The following is a 20,113-nucleotide window of genomic DNA, read 5'->3' as shown; positions in this document are numbered from 1 at the left end:
TGCTGACACGACTGTGAATTCACATGGGAACTGATACACAGCAGACTTATTTATCTATGTATAACTCAACATGAATTAGTCATCACTTGGAGACCTCAGAGAAGTTGGATTTCATTAGTTTCCTTGTCCTGTACCATCATGAGAGTTTTGTGAATTTGAATCCTCTGACTTATATAATTATATTCTCCTTTAAAGTTGATTTTCTACATCAAAGGGACAATATAGCCTTTGAAGTACCATGGGATTGGATCACTGTCTAACCCACTCTTTAAGATTCTGTCACAATGACATTAGGAGAGTCATGTGAATTAAAAGACTAGAGAACACTCTTGCCTTTGCTCTCTGTCCAATTTCAATCAAAATGTCATGCTGTGCCATTTTCCCTGAATGTGGAACTGGCAAGCGTGTTAGTTTGACATCTTTGTGGCTAAAAGCCTGTGACTAATATGCAAATTATTTGACAGTTACACTCTATAGGATTATCAAATCAGGAGTATAACTTAAAGAATATATGTTTTAAATAGTTGTGGGTATTGTTTAAAATGGTATTTAACCAGAAATGCTTTACTGTCGCTCCTGCAACTCTTTTCACTCTGTAACTAAGAGGGAATATTACTTGAATTACATAAGAATAATATATCCAAACAACTTTCACTTTGTGAACTAATAAAGAACAATGAGAAACATATCTTGTTGTACAGCAGAAGATAAACCACTGAATTTGATTTGTAAAACTGTTGTAAAGCCCATCACAGCGGCTTCACACTCACTCCTGTCGCATGAAGAGGCGACAGGCAATAAATGTATCGCTTTTGTTTGCTTTGTGTTTCTGTTGAAACTCGGTGTAGTAACAGACGGACTGTAAGAATAATGCTATTGGCGCGGTAGATCACTTACTTCTGACGCTCCAAAGCCTCGGGGAGTTAGTCTAGATTGCCTCTCTTTGATAAGGTCCTGGCATACATGTAGATCCTTTCCCTGTCTAGAAAAGTTTATTAAACCTTAACGAGCGTTTAATGCTAACAAGAAACTGTTGAACGGAAGATGCGCTATAACTTGGAGCGGTTTCTATTGTTTTATCTTTATTCTAGTTCGTTTTATGTTGTTTTATTTCATTGGTTACTGCGAAGATGAGACGCTGTGTTTTTATGTATCTTCCGGGACCAGGCCAGCAGCTCCTTACTTTGAAGTCCGCAGTTAAACCTTCAGCCCAGTTGCTTTAGAAACAGCCCGGAGGATTCCTACCGCCTGCCATGACTTCTTGAAACACTACCTGGAGAGAAAAGTCGAGGGGACAACGCTTTTCTCTTTTATTCGCCGCTGCTGCATTGAAATTGTCCAGCGTGATAGGACGTTACAGGACAGAGAACAGCGAGGTTGTAGGCACAGCCTGTTGTTGGACTACTTTAACGTTTTCAGAAAGGGAGGCTACTCGGGTACATGGATGGTAAGTTGTAGGAAAGCTGTTCCACAGGCCCCCTCTCTTGGCCGCTTTGATGTGCTGCTGCTGAGCTTTGAAGTTGAGAAATGCGGGCTATGTTTCTTGTTTGTGGGCGAGAAATACGGTGAGATAGATAAGAAGCTTATGTGTGTGTATGCGTGTGTGTGTGTGTGTGTAGCCTAGATAAAAACCGAATATTTGTCGGGTGGTGCGTCTTCTGGCTGGGAAAAAAGTGGGATGTATTCTTCAATCAGAGCCCCCCCCTCCACCTCCTCTTTTACCTTCTCCAGATTTTGACACCCCTAGTGATCTACATAGGGACTGAGCCTGCCTACTCTGAGGTCAGTTGTTGAATGGGACAGGGTACAGCAAACTACAGCGCTTGTTTTGCTGCGGATAGGACACATGTGGCACGGCACAGGCTTTAAATAGTCCGTCGTCGCTTTTTGTGTTGGATTACTGTTTTGAGAGTTTTGGACTGTATTAGGCTCTGCTGTGAATGGAGTAATTGCTCAACTTTTCACGGTTTTTACTCCGGTTGGATCTGCTTTGCGATGGTATGTTTATTTTACGCACGTTTATTCATTCCTCCTCCACTTGATTGAAGCTTCGGTTATATTATAATGTAGTGTTACACTGTCTGTTGAGACTGTATACATTATTATGGTAGTATTTTTAACAACCAGCCACTCGGTTTGTGTCGGTTTAGCCGCTTGTCGTTTAACGTAATACGTCTTTTTTTAAAGATTTGGCTCCGATTAAAACACTAATTTTATGAGGTTTTGCGCCAAAGATGCCAAGTCTTTCTGTCGTGTTGGTAGTTGAGACACGTTGCCGGGGATGTGTCTTCAATAATGTGCTGTAATAGCCTTCTTGGGCAGATATTAAAGCGAATGATCGCTTACATTTACGCATGAGCGACTGGCTGTTCCCGCGGGGCTTTTTACCCCTCGTACATTAGAACGTGTAAGGTCATTGTGGTGCAGATCAGATGCATTTCCACTCGTCTGAACATTTCTGGGATAGTGAGGACAGATGAGGGCTCCGAGTGGAAACGAGTCTATGTGTGTGAGGTGATCCACGCAGTGGTAGGGTACGCTCGTCCGAAACAGATTGGGAATTAATTGGAGTTGAAGCCTGTGACATGGACTCGTTAGGAAAACACGTGTAAGCCACAGTTGTGAGAATACAGTTTTGGTGAAGAGTGAGGCTGTGTGAGATGATTATTCTTGTAAAATGGTTTTTGATGTGACAGATCAATGCACGTTGAGAATGTAGGCTGCAGTTGATCTCTCATTTAGATTATAAATAGATAAATGAAACGAAAGAAAGCCTTTCATATTTCCTTTCTCTGTGAACCCGACCGAGGGTTTTTGAAAGGGACTGTTTACTTGATGTCTTTCTTTGAAGTTCAGCAGGATCTGGCTTTGATTAGATCAATACTTTGTGTTTCAGAGTGAAGAGGAGCTGAGAAGCTCCCCCGCTGCTTTTAGAGAGTGAGGAGGATTAGGCTGGAGCTCAGTGGAGGCACGACGGCACTCTCACACGGCAACCGGAGCTGGAGCCATGAGCAGGGCGCTTACGGAGCACATCAGCAGTAGCTTCCGAGAAGATGCTCCCCGTCCTCCGGTACCGGGGGAGGAGGGAGAGGCGTCATGCTACAACCCCAGCAGATCTGCCAAAATGAGAGCCCAGAGCAAGGTTAAAGATACCCCCGCCGCCGCCGCGCCTCCCGGCTCCACACCGCGGAGGAACGAGGATGGTCTCGGGGAGCCAGAGGGCAGCGCGTCCCCGGACTCGCCCCTAGTCCGGTGGACAAAGTCTCTGCATTTTCTCCTGGGTGACCAAGACGGCGCTCACCTCTTCAGGACCTTTTTGGAGCGGGAGAATTGCGTGGACACTTTGGACTTTTGGTTCGCCTGCAACGGCTTCAGGCAAATGGACTTAAAGGATACCAAAACTTTGCGAGTTGCCAAAGTTATTTTCAAGCGGTACATCGAGAACAACAGCATTGTCGCCAAGCAGCTGAAACCCGCCACCAAGACCTTCATAAGGGATAGTATTAAGAAACAACAAATAGATTCTGCCATGTTTGACCAGGCACAGACGGAAATTCAGTCCAACATGGAAGAGAATGCATACCAGATGTTTTTGACCTCTGACATATACCTCGAATATGTGCGCACCGGCTGCGAGAACGCCGCGTACATGAACCACGGCAGTCTCGGCAGCCTCAAGCTGATGTGCGGATACCTTCCTCCTCTCATGGAAGAAGAGGAGTGGAGTTGTAATGATCTGAAGGCAAAAACATTAGGGTCAGTGGTTGGACTGTCTGCGAAAACCCTGAGGGCTACTGCTACCATCCGGACAGCAGCTGAAGTGCTGGAGAATAGTTGCAGGTAAGAGCAGCGCTCACCTAGAGAACGTTGTAGCAGCTGTTGTATTACATCTTGGTACATGTTGACGCTTTAGCACTGCTCCTCGTGATCACCATTCCTTCATTAGTTAAACTGCAGCGAATGTGTGGCAGTTATTTCACAAATGCCTCAGAGAGAGATAAAGGCACTTGATCAAAGGGTCTCAGAGGAACATGCCTGTATATTTGTGCCCTCCTGCCTTGCAGTTAGTCAAGGGGTTGGAGGGATGGAGGGGCGGGGTGGGTACAAAACATCAATGGATCTGAGCCTTCCTTTTAAGTAAATGGTGTCTTGCAGGCAGCCCTCTGCTGGCTTGCTCAAGTTTCCTGTGCTTTGAAACCCTTCCTCCGGTTCAGGCCCAAATTCAGACACCGAGCCTGATGACTGTTACAGCAGCATAAATCACTATGATGGTATTTTAAAGTTAAGCTAGATTTTGACTTGTGACTTTTTTTTTTCTTCTCACTAAACCATAGTTACAATATATTGTCTCAAAATCTCCCTAATCCAAAGAAAATACAGGCAATACAGAGTTAAAAGCACTTGTGCAGTCAGTCTTATGCCAAGCGGAGATATTGTTCTCTTGGTCACAGATGAAAGCAGAAGTGTTTGTGGAAAGCATTTGGGCTTTTATCTTAAGAGCTCGTCCCACACATTGTCCAACAGCTGAAATCTCTTGAAGTCAGGAACATTTTCAAAAACTAGACTTTATACATGACCCTGCATCAAAAGGGGCACTTAAAAAGTTTTTCACTCAACTACTTTATTCTCACTCCCGTTGTACTTTGTACAGTGACGATAAACATATTCCGTTCATCTGCATGCATTTCTTTTTTAGAGGTTTGACAATATGTTGACACTTGCTTGGTTTGATAGGAAAAGTTCAGATTGTAGAAAATCCATACTTTCCTTGTCAAGTTAAGTAAACATTTGCTTGACACTAGAAATAAAAAATCTCTCAGGCGTCATTTTAATAAAAGTGTAAAAACCAATTGATTAAATCTAATAACTCAAGTCAAACACGCCCTTGAGGAGTTGGTCCTTCATGTGAGCATATGTCAGATAGCCTCATAGCATATTTACTCATTTGATTGAAAGCGGCCATGTTTAGCCAGGGACCAATAAGCACAAAGTTTGTTGACATGTGGGCATCTCCCGGTTTCCTGGTGTGATCCCTTGCATTCTTGTTTTTCTTTTAAAAGAAAAACGGGAGGGAGAGAGCCCTCTCTTTCTCCCTTCCATCACCCGCGCTCTCCCCCTTTCCCCCTGCCCCTCACCATCTCTTTAGGTCAACCAATTTCCATCTCAAACATGTGGAACTAATTTTGCCACTGCACAGATTCTTTTTTCCCTTCTTTTACAGAAACCTCCAATACTCAACTCCAAAGTGGTAGAAAAACACAACAACAAAACATCCACAGCTCAGTTCCGCAGCTTCAACCGCTGATCCCACTTTGCCATACATTGTGTGTGCGCCTCAGTGTTTTCCTTCCTCTTTCTTTTCTATCTAGCACTTTTATCTCTCCTTTTTGAAAAAAAAAATCTGTCTGACAGAGACTAAGCATGCTTTGGAAGGAGACAGGGAGAGACAAGAGGAGGGGAAGGGGGAAAGACAGGAAGGGGGAGATCATGAAAGAAAGAAAAGAGATGGAGAAAGAGAGGGGGGCAGAGAGCCCAGCTGTGCTAAATACCTGACTCTTTGCGCGGACCTTCCAAAGGTCAGGTTTGTGCTTGGGGCCTACGGCTTTAGTCATGCTGGGGTTCTCCTCTCAGCACTCCCGGCAGAAGGCATTCTCATAAAGAAAGGGGCCCTCCTTCCCCCTTTCCCTCACCCTCCCTCTCTAAAGCTCAAGTTCCCCCTTCCTCTCTTTCCCTCCCTCTTCCTTGTCCACCCCCTTCTCCAGTGAAACAGGAATGCAACACAGCAGGAGAGAGTAGAAAGACAGAGAGAGAGAGAGAGAGACTTTTTAGAAAGGAAAGCAGGGGAGAGTGGGTAAAGGAGAGGCCCCGCTATGGATGATGGGGGGAGGAGAGGAGGCAGAATTGGAGGAGAGCATGGAGGAGAAAACACTCCAAGGAAAGAGAAAGTGAAGTTTCACTGTGGAAGAGTGCAGGAGTATGGGCCTGGTCCACTTCACCCACTCCAACCATCTCCCACACGATTCATATATGTTATGAAGGAGGGGATAAAAAGAAAAGTGAAAGAAAAAGAGAATCCTAGGGCCTCATGAACTCATAAAAGTGTCTCTTTTACAGAAATCTGCAGAGGACATAAAAGAAACTAATTCCAGCCTGTCACATTTGCTCTTAAAATTTGATAAAATAAACAATGAAAGAAAACCCAGAGCGAATAAGCTTTATCCAGCTGTCGCGTTCTTCACTGTCTTGAGTTCGCACAACAGCATGGAGAAACATCACATTAAAGATGGCTAATAGCCCCTTGGTCTTTTGCAGGTCCCATCGTCGAGGAGACCCAGCCAGTCCCTACTTTGTCAACTCTGGCTACATTTTTGCCCCTGCCACCAGTGCCAACGACAGCGAGATCTCTAGTGATGCCACGACAGATGATTCCATGTCCATGACAGACAGTAGTGTGTAAGTCTTTCTAGTTTTTATAGAAATAAAAAAGCTGCTTAGCAAGCCTCAGTTTAACCCAGCTGGTTTTGGAGAAAATTTAGCAAATTCAGAAGGCCCATTTCCATTCAGCTGACCGCAGCCAAAGCTCTGTGAATTTTATTGTTTCCATAGTATCTAAACATGCCTGGAGTTCAGTCAACACCTTTCCAGGAAAAAGTCTCGGGGTGTGAAGAAAAATATTTGGCCTTGCAGTTCAACAGACTCAGCTTTTCTTGGGTCCCAGAGACTGCACTGTTGCGAAATAATGGTCCATAATGTATTTTAATTATCCTCTGTGATTGACTCCAGGTAGCTGTATTAATGTGTAGTTGTTACTGTGGCCTCCAGGGAGATAACTCTGGGAAAGTCATTATATCTGAAGACCTTTTGAAGTTTATTCTGATGCGTTACAGGCTGGAGAGAAGGGAGAAAAAAATGAGAACGTCTTGATGTGGGTGGGGGCGTTGCCTCATTTTCCTCAAAGTTGAAATGTATCCATCCCACCCACCCTTCTGCCACAACAGACTTGTTTTTTTCATATTATCTAATCGCTTTTTCCCTTTGAAGAGCTGGAGGAGAGGGGGAGGGAAATGGCCATTTGGGCCTCAAGACAAACTCATTGAAAAATGTTGGCACCAAATGAAAGGAGGCTTACTCACATGGTGGGTCGGTTTCCTGCCACTGGCCTCTGCGGCGTGCTGAGATCATGTGTCTGTGAGGTTTTCACAAGGGTTACTCATTTCTAGGCCTTGGGACGAGGCATGAGGAACTCCCCCTGGCCAGACAAGGGCACCCCCCAAAAAATCACCTCCACCCACCCAACCCTCTGCAGCTTCTCTCCTCCACCCTCCAGAGCCAATAGCAGGAATGGTTTAGGCTCCAAGTGCAAGGGAGTGAGAAAATAAAGTGCATGGAGTATAAAGGGCTTAACTGAATCGCTTTCAGCCTATTGTTAGGTGAGGGGAGCTTAGGGGGATAAGAGGGTGGCTGGCTGCTTTGAAAATGACTTGCACAACTGAATAGGAGATCCACATAAAGTAAGGGCCCATGAAACCATGAAAGAGTCCACGACTGTTCTCCAACCTGGACAAAGCGCCCAGCCATCACGTGGTTTGCTAGGGCGGGGACAGTTTGGATTGATCAAAACACAGTCAGTGATTGGGAAGTCGGCATGTTTTCTGTGGGAATGTTTTGCCGCAAAGTTTGGGGTGCTTGTTAGCACACAAGTTCCTCTGGGCTGTTGGGTTTAACTTTTGAAGAGTTTCCTGTGTTTCTTCCTGTGCCTTGAGGGATGATGGCTTGGCAGTCCCAAGGGTGCAGTTTATGAAGCATCGATTTTGGTAGTAGGCCACATAAGAAGGTTGTTGCAACACGAGTGATATCGTCAGTTTGGCTCCATTATCTCTTTTTCTTGACAATGTCGCTCTGAAACGTGACTCACAGAACTTATGTAGAAGAGTAAAGAAGAAAAAATAGATTCATTATTGAACTGCAACATGTGTCAAATTCATATTCTCTAATAGGTCTCACCAAGGTCTTTGACACAGAGATCTCTGTTGTCCTTGTCGCCTGCTCTAACTGATTTTAATGAAAAACGTTCTGTCTTCCTCCCTCATTCGAGGAGGGAACAATTTGATTAGTATGTCCTTTTACAGTGGTTAAAGGCACACTGCAAATTTGAATCTCATTTCCCAGATAAAGAACAAGAAGAGTAGGATTGGGGGGGGGGGGGGTGTAAGAAGGGGTGGAGGATTTTTTTTTCTCTTTTTGCTTATATCTTATTTATGGATTTACTTGGACGCTGGGGAATGCTGCTGCACCAACTTCAAACATTACCTTATCTTACAAACCAGCCTTTTGATGTTGCTGAGATCAGAGGCTCACAGCACAGCGCTTGCCAAACGAAGATGGCAGCGGGTGCATATGTGCATGAGTGTGAGATTTCAAAGAGGCAGCAGAAAAAGTAGCGTTTGGGCTAGGTCAGACACTTCTGAGCAGCCAAAACGGCCAAGATAATTGGCCCAGCTTAAGTGGCAGCTGACTGGAAAAGCTAGCAGACACAGAATGAAAAAACAGTGAATAAGATTCCTGTAATAAATGCTTAATTGTCCCGAGACTGCTGGTATTCCTAGTTACATCTCTATTTTCATATTGATATATCAGGGCTACAAAGCCAGCAGCACTTAAGCAGCATTAGCTAGCCTGCTTTAGCCTGTTGTAGCTCCCGACTCTAACCAGCTACTGAGGTTAGCGCTAATTTTTCTGCTTTTCAGACAGCCACTGTCAGAGTTGACAAGGACTGATGTAATCTTATCAGTAGGACTCTTCTATTGAAGCCCACAGTGGGATGTTTAGCATATCTCTCCTATTGTCCTGGTGTGTTTTGTTATGTGTGTTTTTGTTGCCTTGGCTTCAAGGGCTCCCTGGCCTTTTGATTTAGCTGTAATGTGCCTAGTGGGTGGTTACTGGGTGGTGTTGTGTCGGTCACTTCAATAGTGAACTGCCTCCTAAGGGCTCTTTCTTCACAAAGAGTGGCTAATGACACTAATGCACCGACAGTTGTGTGTGGTGTGGAGCTATTGTGACCTGCGTGATGAGGAGCACTAAATTATCCACACAAAAACCGTCCACTGAATAGTTGCTTATAACATTTCAGTCATTTGTTTTTGTCTCTCTTTTTTTACCAAAGATAAATGTGTAATATCTTTGTTTTTGCAGAGATGGAATCCCTCCATACAAACTGGGCACAAAGAAGCAGCTCCAGCGAGAGATGCATCGCAGTGTCAAGATCAATGGCCAGATAACACTACCCCACTTTCCCGTAAGCCCTACTTCCTTAAGTTCTACTTCCTGTCACAGTGTTTCCTTTTTGGTGATCTGCTAAACTCAAACTTTTACGCACTGACAGACAACTGGGTCCTGATTCCCTTGAGGAGTTGTGCTTTATTTTATTTCTTTTCTTTTTTTTTTAAACACAGCTCACGTTGTATCAGAATACTATATTCATTCCCCCTCTCATTTTCATATAAAAGTCAGTGTAAATGAAAGGCAGGATTTGCATACCACTTCACTTCTTCTTCTGCTTCTTCTTCTTCCCTGTCCTAGTAGCTTCTATAGGACTGTAAATATAAACTCATGTTGTCATCTTCTTATTGGTCTCAGTTCCTGCGTATCACAGGGTGTCACGATTGCTGTGAATATAGCAGAGTTAATAAACATCACAATGATTAAATTGAACTCCATGAACTGGATAAATGATTACTGAAGCTACATCCCAGCACATCACTATTCAGTTCCACTTTCCTTTACTCCCATCCTGATACCTGGTCCCATCAATATTTGGGTCATACAGTGTACTGTATGTGTTTTGAATTCAAGATTCTCTTGACCTCCTGGAGATGTTGTGGGAGGGTTTAAGGTTTATTAGAGCAGATTGACATCAGGTTAGGAGCTGGACTTTTTTGAGACAAGAAAAGAAATGCAAAATTCTTTTGTCTGCATATCCAAACACAGGTATGTGTATGTGGTACAGCTGTATGTGTGTGTGTGTGTGCATATGGATGTGTTTGTGCATGCATTTGACAGTGTTGTCTGTTCTCCTTTTTTCTCTCTTCCTCTCTGTCTTTTCTCTCTCAATCTCTCTCCTTTCCTTTCCCACTTGCACTCCTTTAATGTCTCCCTCCTGATTTGGAGATGGCTCTGTCTCCCATGATGCACCAGCCCCAGGCAGCGGGGGCCCCGTGCAGGGCTGGCGCTCCTTTGCCAGCAGCTCTGCTTGCCTTTCTTCTTCTTCCCTTCATCGTGTCTACAAAGAGATGAGAGGAACAACAAAAAAAAAGAGTCAAAATCAAGAAAGCCAGTGTGCCAAATAACAAAAAAGTAAGAAAGGGAGAGAGAGAAACCGGTGCATATAGTTAAAGAAAAGGGAGGATAATGTGACTAGAGTACCTCTGAGCTGCCCGGCATGCAGTCAGGAAATAAATTACTACTTCCCCTCAGATCTTCCTAGTATTTGACTCCTCTATCCTCTCCCTCCCTCTTTTCCCCTCCTTCTCTGTCTCGCTCTCTCTCTCTCTCCGCCACCATTGCCACTTCACTAACGCACATCTCAATCCTCTTCCTCTTTTTTCATGCTGTTAATTTTGTCCCCCTCTCCCTTTTTTCCTCCCCTCTCCTCTCCTCACTCTCTCTTCTCTGTCGATATCTGGCTTTTATTCGGAGATTTAAAGCTGCGTGTCCCTCCCACCCCTAGTGTGCGTTTGATGTTTGACAAGGGCCCTTTGAAGTGTGCTGACTTCAGAGGCTGCCTAGCTGATGGCTTGGTCGGGCTACAGAGGGTGCAGGCAGGGGGCCTCCCCTCCGAGCAAGACCAACTGCTACCCCGCCATCGCTACCCCCTTCTCTCTCCCTCGCCCAGCAGCCTGGCACTGCCAAGGGCACTGGGCATGAGAAGATTTGGGGAGGGATAGGAGGCAGAGAAGGTTCAGGTTAGCTTGAGGGCAAGGGCATCTGGATTAGGCCTTTTGGAATAGTAGCAGGCTTTTGGAACAAGATAGGATTAGGGCAAGGGCAGTGGATTAATTCAACATATTGCGTCTGTCAGAAACACTATGCAGTTACACACTTGCACACACTAAAGTGTCCTTCCCCCTGTGTTGTTCACCCTGCAGAGGACACACCGGCTGCCTAAGGAGATGACCCCCGTTGAGCCCTCAGCCTTTGCAGCCCAGCTCATAGCCCGGCTAGAGAAGCTGAAGCGAGAGCAGGACACCATGAGTTCATTGGAGGAGAGGCTGCAGCAGATCCAGGAGGTAGAGTTGCACATAAGCCTGTTCTAAACGGTCCGACACTCCTACAAACATTAAGCATGGTTACTGCTTAGAAATTCTAACTTGTATACAGGTTAACTCAGGATGATGGTTCCATATTGCACTACAAAAGCCTTTATGGTAGTTTTAGCATGTCGAAGAACAGGGAAAAGACCAAGGGATTTGAAAGTCTGTCTTGGTTTAGATATTACTTCCCTTTTCCTCCGTCCTACAGTACTTCATGCGGAGGAACTTTCAAACTTATGTTTCTAGGCACACTTGAAGTTCCTTCAAATAGTTAGCACTTAGCTACTCTCCAGTGGCACGTTTGCTGAGTATGAGTAGTGCCAGTCTCTTTGTGAAGAACAGGCACACTCTGCATTATAGATGAAGCGCACCCAAAGCCTGTTAGCGAAGATAACAGTGCGGCAAAAAGGAAACTCAAATCAAGTTACCCAGGCGTTTGCTCTCACTGACTTCAGAGGACGATAGATATAAGTTGGTGTAAGTTGAGACAGAAATTCCTCTGTTGCTCCCTTTCCCACATGTGACTGTGAATGAATGTTCTCTCAATTGCCTTATGTATTTTTTTTTTCCCTTGCCTGTCCAGGAGGAAGAAAGGGAAGAGAGCGGTGACCTCGCCAGCAGCACCTCCCTCCATCACCCACTGCTCCCGTCTGGCAGCCAATGTGAGGAAGACCCCCAGGCTATCCTGGACGAGCACCTGTCCCGTGTCCTGAAGACACCTGGATGCCAGTCACCAGGTGTGGCTCGTCACTCGCCACGCTCGAGCTCCCCAGATCGGACAAATGCAACGGTGTCCTCTGGCCAAGGGTCCTTCTTTGGCGCTTATCCTGGGGCTCCCAAGGTTCTGATGACAGGCAGGCAGTCCTCAAAGCACATCCACCACCACTACATCCACCATCACCACGCTGGGCCAAAGACCAAGGAGCAGATTGAGGCCGAGGCGGCTCAGCGCGTGCAGTGCCTCTGCCCTCCAGGGGGCGCCAATTATTCCGACTTCACGCCTGCGTGAGTGTAATCTCTGAGCTGTGCTGAAACCAGTCATCAGTCAGCATTGTACATTACCCCTTAGTACCTGATTTCTTCAATTTTCCAAGTAGTAAAGCTACTCTATCGCTGGTCTTGACATGCCTCTCTTTCTTCCTCCAGTCGCTGCAGCACTTTGTACAGGCGGCCAGTCAAGGCCACCGATGAGGGTGTATCTTCACCACGCCTTCCCCTAGATGCCACCGACCGCTCTCAGAATGTTTGGCAGTGGATCCTAGAGAGTGAGAGACAGGGCAAACACAAGCCACACAGGTAAGTGTTTGTCAGGAAGAGCCACAACATAATCTGTAGCACAGAACATAGTGTCTTGAATTGCCAACTCATGTTACTTATTGTGCCTTTTTGTCCTAACAGCACTCAAGGCCTAAAGAAGTCCAACCCACTTGATTCCAAGACTCTGCCCAGTCGGACTCACTCCTCTTGGGGTGGAGGAGGCATTGGCAGTGGCGCTCACCTCCGCAGCCACCATCCAGGCCACCCATTCATCCAGGACCCAGCTATGCCTCCCCTGCCCCCGCCCAACACTCTGGCACAGCTAGAGGAGGCCTGTCGCAGACTGGAGGAGGTCTCCAAGCCGCCGAAACAGAGGTAGGCAAACTCAAGACTCGCTTAGGACTTCTTCCACATTTGATTGACCACCTCAGAATACACTATCAGTAACGGTTTCTGTTTGTATTGGTGTGAGTATTAATTAGTCATCGATTTTTGTGATTTTGGCAGGCAATCAACAGCAGCAGGCAGTCTTCAGAGAGACAGGAGCCATCCAGCAGCTGCCTTCCCCACCGGAGGCAGTCCTGTAACCAGCTCTGGAATCCAAGCAGACGAGTACGGAGCACTTGCTTTACAAATCTTATTTTGAATCTAAAACACTGTCTTGTCTTTGTTTCTATTGCTCATTTTTTTCATAACTTCACTCTCAGTTGCTTTCCAGTTGTTTTTATTTCTCATACACATCAACACTTATTTGAGAAATCCCTCTCTTTCCGAGCTTGTGTTTTCACCCTCTTTCTCACTCTTCCCTTCAAAGAAAGATGTTGTGAGTCAGCATAGCTATGTCTTTGAACTCCTCTGTCCTCCCTTTTTAATCATTTAAGATTAAACATGCTTTAATACAGAATCCTAACTACCCACCCACCCCTCAACACACACACACTCGACACTGAAACCCAACAAAGAAGTGTTAAGTAGCCCCTGGTAACTTGAATTAACTTCACCACTTCATATATGTGTTGTTGAGCTACAGCCACCTGACTGTTAGGCCTCTTTTAGTTTTAATTGGTTGACCTTTGGTGACTCAGCTGTCTGCTGTCTTAATATTACTCCAGAGACTCTTTGTCTGCATTAAACAATCAGAGCCTCCTCCTCCCAAAAGTTCAGCTGTTTAAAACCACTTTTCACTTTGCATTTTTTCAGGTCGAAAGAGCTAGTAGTCACCTACTTCTTCTGTGGTGAGGAGATTCCTTATCGCAGCATGATGAAGACCCACTGCCTGACCCTTGGACACTTCAAGGAACAACTGAGCAAGAAAGGCAACTACCGGTAAATATGAAACACCGACAACAGGTCACAGTACACAAAGACATGCTTGGACAGATGTTGAGTCACGGCTGTTTGGATGGAGTCAGTGCTGTAGCAGGGTTTGGTGTCTATGTATGTATGTGCATTCGTTATTCTACTTGTGTATGCTTGTCTGCTGAGTGGGAGTGTGAAATACTGGAGCCCAGTAGTTGAAAAAATGGGCTGATCCACTGCATTCAGAGCTTACAGAGAGAGGGGAGAGGAGGGGGGCTCTGGAGCAAATTTTTTCTCACATCTGGTACTGATTTCCATGGTAAGGCAGCCTTAATAAATATGGCTTTGAAGCCTGGGACATTTTATTTTGTGCACAAAGACCATTGCGAGGCCTTCAAATTCCTCCTCCACATTATTGCGTCAGGCATTGAAATCAAATGTCCTAAGCACTTTCTACAGTTAATGGCTGATAGCAGTTAACCAAGCAAATATATCTCTTGTCAGTGTCATATGATGAGGGTGGGATTCCTGAACTCTGTAAGGACTTGTTAGGTAATTAAAAAATATAATTTCCAGTCAGTTTGAAGACATTTAAATCAGGAAGTCTAGGCTTGCTTTGTCAAGTAACTGTTCCTGTACTACATCAGTTGTATGAAAAGAGTCAAAGCCTGCATACCCATGACATCAACATTAGGTTACAGCCACATCTGCTTGTTAGGCAATAGAGAAGAAGGCCTACAAGCAAGTCATCGCACCCCTGCTATCCCATAACTCTTGAGCAAGCGAAAGAAGAGGGGGAGGTGGGGATGAAGCGTCTGGCTTCAATGGCAGCAGAATGTGTGGAGTTGGTTAATTTGGACATGGCAGCGGTACAGTGGAGAACAGTACGCCGTGGCTCTGCCAGACGATATTGGTGCCAGATGTTGCGAAGAGAGAAAAATCCTGCTACATAAAACATGTTCCAATGGAAAGACTCCTTCTGTCTTTCTCTGTCTCATTCTATGAAACAAAATGATGAACTATTTGTTATTGAATATGTAGTATTTTCTCCTCAAAAACAAAACAAAAAAAATTCAGTCAATCGAGATGGGTGATGCATTTATGTGATTTTGCTAATCAAGATGAAAAGGCAAAATGCAACAACAAAAAAAGGTTACCAGAATGCTACATCATTAAATGAAGTCATCCGCCCTCCGTTACATCGCTGCATCGAGTAGGAAGTCTTGCAGCTGGAGTAACGTAGCCTCCTCTTTATTTATGTGTAATTACAATCAACAAGGAAAATAAAACTGTATGTGTACGTTTTTTTACACCCCTCCTTACATGTGTTGTTTGAATGACTCTAAGTTGAGCAATTGCTCATAAAACACAGGGCTTTTTTTGTATTCTGAACGCAGACACACATGGGCAAAATGAGGCATTTTTCCATTACAAAGCTTATCATTAAATCCCCTCCTGCTGATCTTTTGGTGGGTTTAAAGTAAAGAAGAGAAATCATTAGGAGCTCTAGGAGACTTCACAGTCACTGGGACCAAGCTAACCCTGGGAGTTATCTCTGCTTGAGAGTAAAAGAAGAGTGGGCTAGCTAGGTGACCTGTGACCTCCAGGAGACTGTCTGTGCAGTCCCCCCCTCCTCCTCCTAGGATAAAGCCCCTCAGGCTCGGCCCGCATCCAACCTATCACACCCACTCACCGAGCCAGGGAAGGCCTGCGCTCCGATTCCCCCTGCTTTCTTCCCTTCCCATTCTCTCTTTTTCGTCTGTTCTCCGCTGGTGATCGGAAAGCTGCCCGAAGTGTGTGCAGTAGAGAAACATGGGGCGTGTGTGTGTTTATGCGCAAGCAGCGGAGTGTGCTCTTGCAGTCACAGGCACAGACTCTCAGGCACCTGAAATGTCAACCTGTGTGACAGAAAGGTCCTTCATTTGACAGCCAGCCCAATTAGAAGCCACAGAGACACAGAGAGGGAGTGGGCTCTGGTGAGGAAAGAGAGGAGGGGGGCCTTAAGACAGCCTCTAATTAACCCTTCAACTTTAATAAGACCTTGCAGGACAGATAGGCATCTGTAGAGTGGGCAGCAGTCAAGGTGAACAAGGGGATGAGGAGACAAGCACACATGGATGAACACACACACAAGCATGCTGTTCCTAGCAGCTTGAATTATCACAGGGAGTGTTTAAACGGAGGGTTCAGCTCTGTTTGTGCAGCGGTGTTATGTGGAGTCAGGCTCTGCCTTTGAAGTGTGCAGGGATGGCATTGAAGGCTATGACTAAGTTGTTTTGAGCAGGATCCATTTCTGGCTCTCAAAGTGTGTGTGTTTGATTTGGACTAAAGGGAGTTGTGCGCGAGCCTGTATATGGAAGTGGTTGTGTAGGTGCCTCAAAGCGGTTTAAAACATGATGAAATGTATCAGATGCTCTCCTGCTGCCACTCTGTCAGTTCAGTCTTTGTGTTTACACACACACACCTACGCTCAACAATTTCTAATCACAGACCTTTCTCTTTGTTTTCCCTCCTCAGGTACTACTTTAAGAAAGCCAGTGATGAGTTTGAGTGTGGTGCAGTGTTCGAGGAGGTGTGGGAGGATGCCACTGTGTTGCCCATGTATGAGGGCAAGGTCCTGGGCAAGGTGGAGAGGATGGACTAAATGCCACTTTCTTGCCAACGAGCCAATGTCCTTCCCCAACCAACCAAAAGCTAAACTGTCCCTAAAAACTTGAGCAAGAGACTCTTTGTAATTAACAAAAACAAAAACACTCTGGACTCCTTTTTTGTTTTTTTGTTATTTTTCGTAATATTAAGCTAAACAGAGTTAATATATCCAGCACAAGAGGAGTGATTGAAGGAAGACGAGCCAATGAAGTATGCCGAACCCAGAGGAGGTGCTGCCCCTCCCTGACTTTATTAACCAATCAGCCTTAGAAACACAAGGGAATGACATGAGAGACTTTAAAAGACCAATACAAGGATGATGATGATGACGACGACGATGATGATTGGAGGCCAGTGTGGGGGGGAGACCCCGCCTCTTCTTGAATATAACCACTGAAGATGTAGATGACTGTTTTCTTGTGATGTAATGAGAGACTGATGGTGCGTTCACGCCGGCCTCCCAGCCAATTGAAATGAACTAGGAGGCGCCGACCACCATGCCACCAACCTGCTCTTAATGTTCCACTCCAACATCGTTACAAAAACGTCTGTACATGTGCATATACATACATGCGGATATGTATACATACATGTATTATATATAGAGATGCTTTTTGTTATGAGTTGAAAGTTTTTATTAAGTATTTATTGAAAAAAAAAACAACCCACTCCTTCCCCTGTTATCCCTTCCTAAGACTTCTTAAACCTGTGTCCCTTCCCCTCCTCATTTCCAGCCAATGGGCAAGCTGCTTTGAATGTTGGGAGAATACTGTGGTGATATTGTTTGGTGTTTGATTTGTTATTTTTATTTTTATTTTTTTTACTTTACACAAATGATGTGACACTAGCCTAGCACCTCCCATAGCCTTGTAGCCCCGTCTGACCCAAACTAACAAGCAGTGGTCTTGTCCGAGGCGCATTCCCTTCACTGTTCTAATGGTCAATCCCAGTCTTATATGCTGCTGATAGTTTGTAACGTTAAGTTTGTCACACTAGTATTTCCTCTGCCTCATTCTCCCCCTCCCACTCCATTTCTCTCAGTCCAGCGACAGAGCTCAATCTTTTTTGTTGTGCCTTTGTTTGTAAACCAGGCATTGCACAGGGGGGGGATGCAAACAGTGCAGTCACACACAGAGAGGAGACGTTGAGCACGAGCTGTACCATCTAATAATGGCAGTGTTTACAGCCCTCACACCAAATTAACTTGTGCTAACCAGAACCAGTTTGGGTCACTGAGAACAACTTCTCGAGGAAGTCAGCTAGCGTGTCAAAAAGAAAAATGAAAAGAAAAAAAAAAAAGTGAACATTGAAGAATTATGGCTCCGATATCTTTTGAATGTTGTTACAGTAACATCGTATATAGCAGAGCTCCTGTATACATTGTAATTATGCATTCTGAAGTATGGATACTGACACATGTGATGCACACACACACACACACACACACACACACCCACACATACAATACACAAACACTATCGCTGGTGTTTTATGAGTACAGCACCTGTGCCTACATGGATGCCATACCATGTGCTACCCTGTTTCAGGGTTTTAATATATATCCCTTGGTTTTCAGAAGGGTTTTATGTTGAAAAGATATTTTTATGCTTTTAATAATATCCTGTAATCATGTTTTTTTTTTAGTTTGTTTTGTTTTGTTTTTACCCCGCAACCTTTTTTGTTTGTTTGTTTTGTTTCATTCTATCTAAACTGTAAATTATACATTATATAAAGAGTTTCATTTAAAGATTTACATGGACCTATAATTATTGTAATTATTGAGAGATGTAGCCTTTATTAAAGTTTTATATTTTTCAAATGAAAACTGTTGTGTCTGGAATTACTTTGTTCATGATGAACATCCTGTTTGCTTTCACAGCTATTCTAAGGATATCATCTTAACAGAACACATGGCCGCTTTAGACTGCACGGAAAACATCACAGCATGAGGAAGAGATTTGGATTTTTCTGACAGTTAAAGGTGACACGAATAGACCTGGTAACAAAACCCAGTTCTTCCCAGAGACTTTTGTTACCTGTCAGCCTCCTCGTGCTTGTCAAAGCCAAAAAAAAAAAAAAAAAATTGAAATTATCAACCACTGGTCCTGGTAATATTCAGTTTTTAAGGAATACCATGTAAGCAAATATAATGTTAATTATAATGTTCCTTTGTATGAGCCTTTCAATTGGAAATGTAACATTTAACGTGTAACATGTAACTAAATGATAAGAAACATTGGACGTTACACTCCACACAGTGCGATAGTGAAATGATGTACACTGAGAAAGAAAGGTCTGTGGAACCTGTCGTTGAATACTCCCTGGCATTAATACAGACAGTTGCCCGCCTTGTGTTTAACCTCCATGTCTATCTCAGTTATGAAGAACTTGAAATGTTGTTGTAGTCATCGCCATTAAAGAGGCGGAGAAATCGTAGTGCTGTGATCACATCATAACGCAGACTGAACGTGGAGAGGTGACCCCTTCATTTGAACAACTGAATAATTACTGAAATTAATTCTTGTAGTCACGTCAGTCATTATTGGCAGCGGTTTTAACAAACATCCAGACTGAAAACCTGAAAAATGCATCTCGCTCCTGAAAAAAATGAAGCTTAAATTCATGAATGCAAGCTGTTAATTCACAGCGTAAACAGTAATCACTAAAAGCCTGTAACCTTTTGATGCGTTACAGCCCCTCAGTGGTTAAATGTGCGCGCTCTGTATTCAGCACTTAAATGGGAGACATTAAGCATGGAAATGGGGGCATGGGCTAATTGGTCCTATTAAAGAGCAATGAGGACCAGCGCTACTCTCTGACAGTCAACACAAACATTAATGAAGCACCCTGCATCCCCTATCAGAGGGCCTAACCATGTTTGCCTCAATTATCTGGCTTTATTTCAGCAGTGGGGGGAAAAATCGTTTAATACGAGGAAATAATTCAGCGGTGGGGAATGCGTGCTGTCTGCTGCATACAGACTCACTCACTTGTGCTGCTCAGTTCAAATTGTTGACATAAAAAGAGACTTGCAATTGGCAGAAAACAGAGGTAGCCACATAACAAAGATAACAACAGTCTTTACTGACAAGCTTTCACTTCCCACAAAATGATTTTCTCATTTCTTCCTCCCCTGTTAGCTGCTCCTTGCAATATGGAAAAAACTAAGAAAGAAAAAAAAAAAAAAACAGACAAGCCGCCAATGCTTGTCACATCTGTGAGATACTGTAGGTTTTCTTTTTCTCAAAGCATATACGCACTCATTTCTACTTCAAAAAAAATAATTTTACTGTAGCCATCCCTGAACAGTTTGTATTTTTAACATCACAAATAGCAGATTAATTTCCCGGGCTCTTTTCATCAAAGGCACAGTGCAGTGAAACTTCCAACACATAATCAATGCATTACATACTCCCCAAACCTTAAAATCAATTCCCCCATGGTTTTAGCTTTACAATGAGGAGGGTTTAAGGCTGAACCAGCTAGTTTCTGTTGAACTGTCTGTAGTGGTGCAGGTGTAACCCTCCACCCCTCTACCCCCACCCACCCTTCCTGCCTCTCCCCAACTCTATTTTTACAGCCTCTTGGGGCTCCAGCTT

At 44.4% G+C, this 20,113-nt stretch overlaps 1 protein-coding gene across 2 annotated transcripts; it reads left to right on the top strand.

The window, feature by feature from the left end:
- The first annotated feature begins 975 nt into the window (after positions 1–975).
- Positions 976–18,339, top strand: LOC124066544 (axin-2-like). 2 transcript variants are annotated; one of them, XM_046403024.1, is made up of 11 exons: positions 976–1,447; positions 2,897–3,840; positions 6,313–6,453; positions 9,193–9,295; positions 11,145–11,285; positions 11,893–12,314; positions 12,456–12,605; positions 12,708–12,941; positions 13,074–13,178; positions 13,767–13,892; positions 16,383–18,339. In XM_046403024.1, the coding sequence occupies exons 2-11, from the start codon at positions 3,008–3,010 to the stop codon at positions 16,507–16,509; spliced, it is 2,382 nt and encodes a 793-aa protein (XP_046258980.1). In that variant the 5' UTR covers positions 976–1,447; positions 2,897–3,007; the 3' UTR covers positions 16,510–18,339. The 2 variants fall into 2 exon arrangements, with proteins under 2 accessions (XP_046258980.1, XP_046258989.1); XM_046403033.1 differs by lacking the exon at positions 976–1,447 and adding an exon at positions 1,493–1,998.
- Positions 18,340–20,113: the final 1,774 nt, after the last annotated feature.

Source organism: Scatophagus argus, chromosome 2 (genome assembly GCF_020382885.2).
Source record: "Scatophagus argus isolate fScaArg1 chromosome 2, fScaArg1.pri, whole genome shotgun sequence".
Classification (NCBI taxonomy): Eukaryota; Metazoa; Chordata; class Actinopteri; family Scatophagidae; genus Scatophagus; species Scatophagus argus.
The sequence above is the reverse complement of the archived record's forward strand: the minus strand, read 5'-3'. Positions and strand labels throughout refer to the sequence as shown.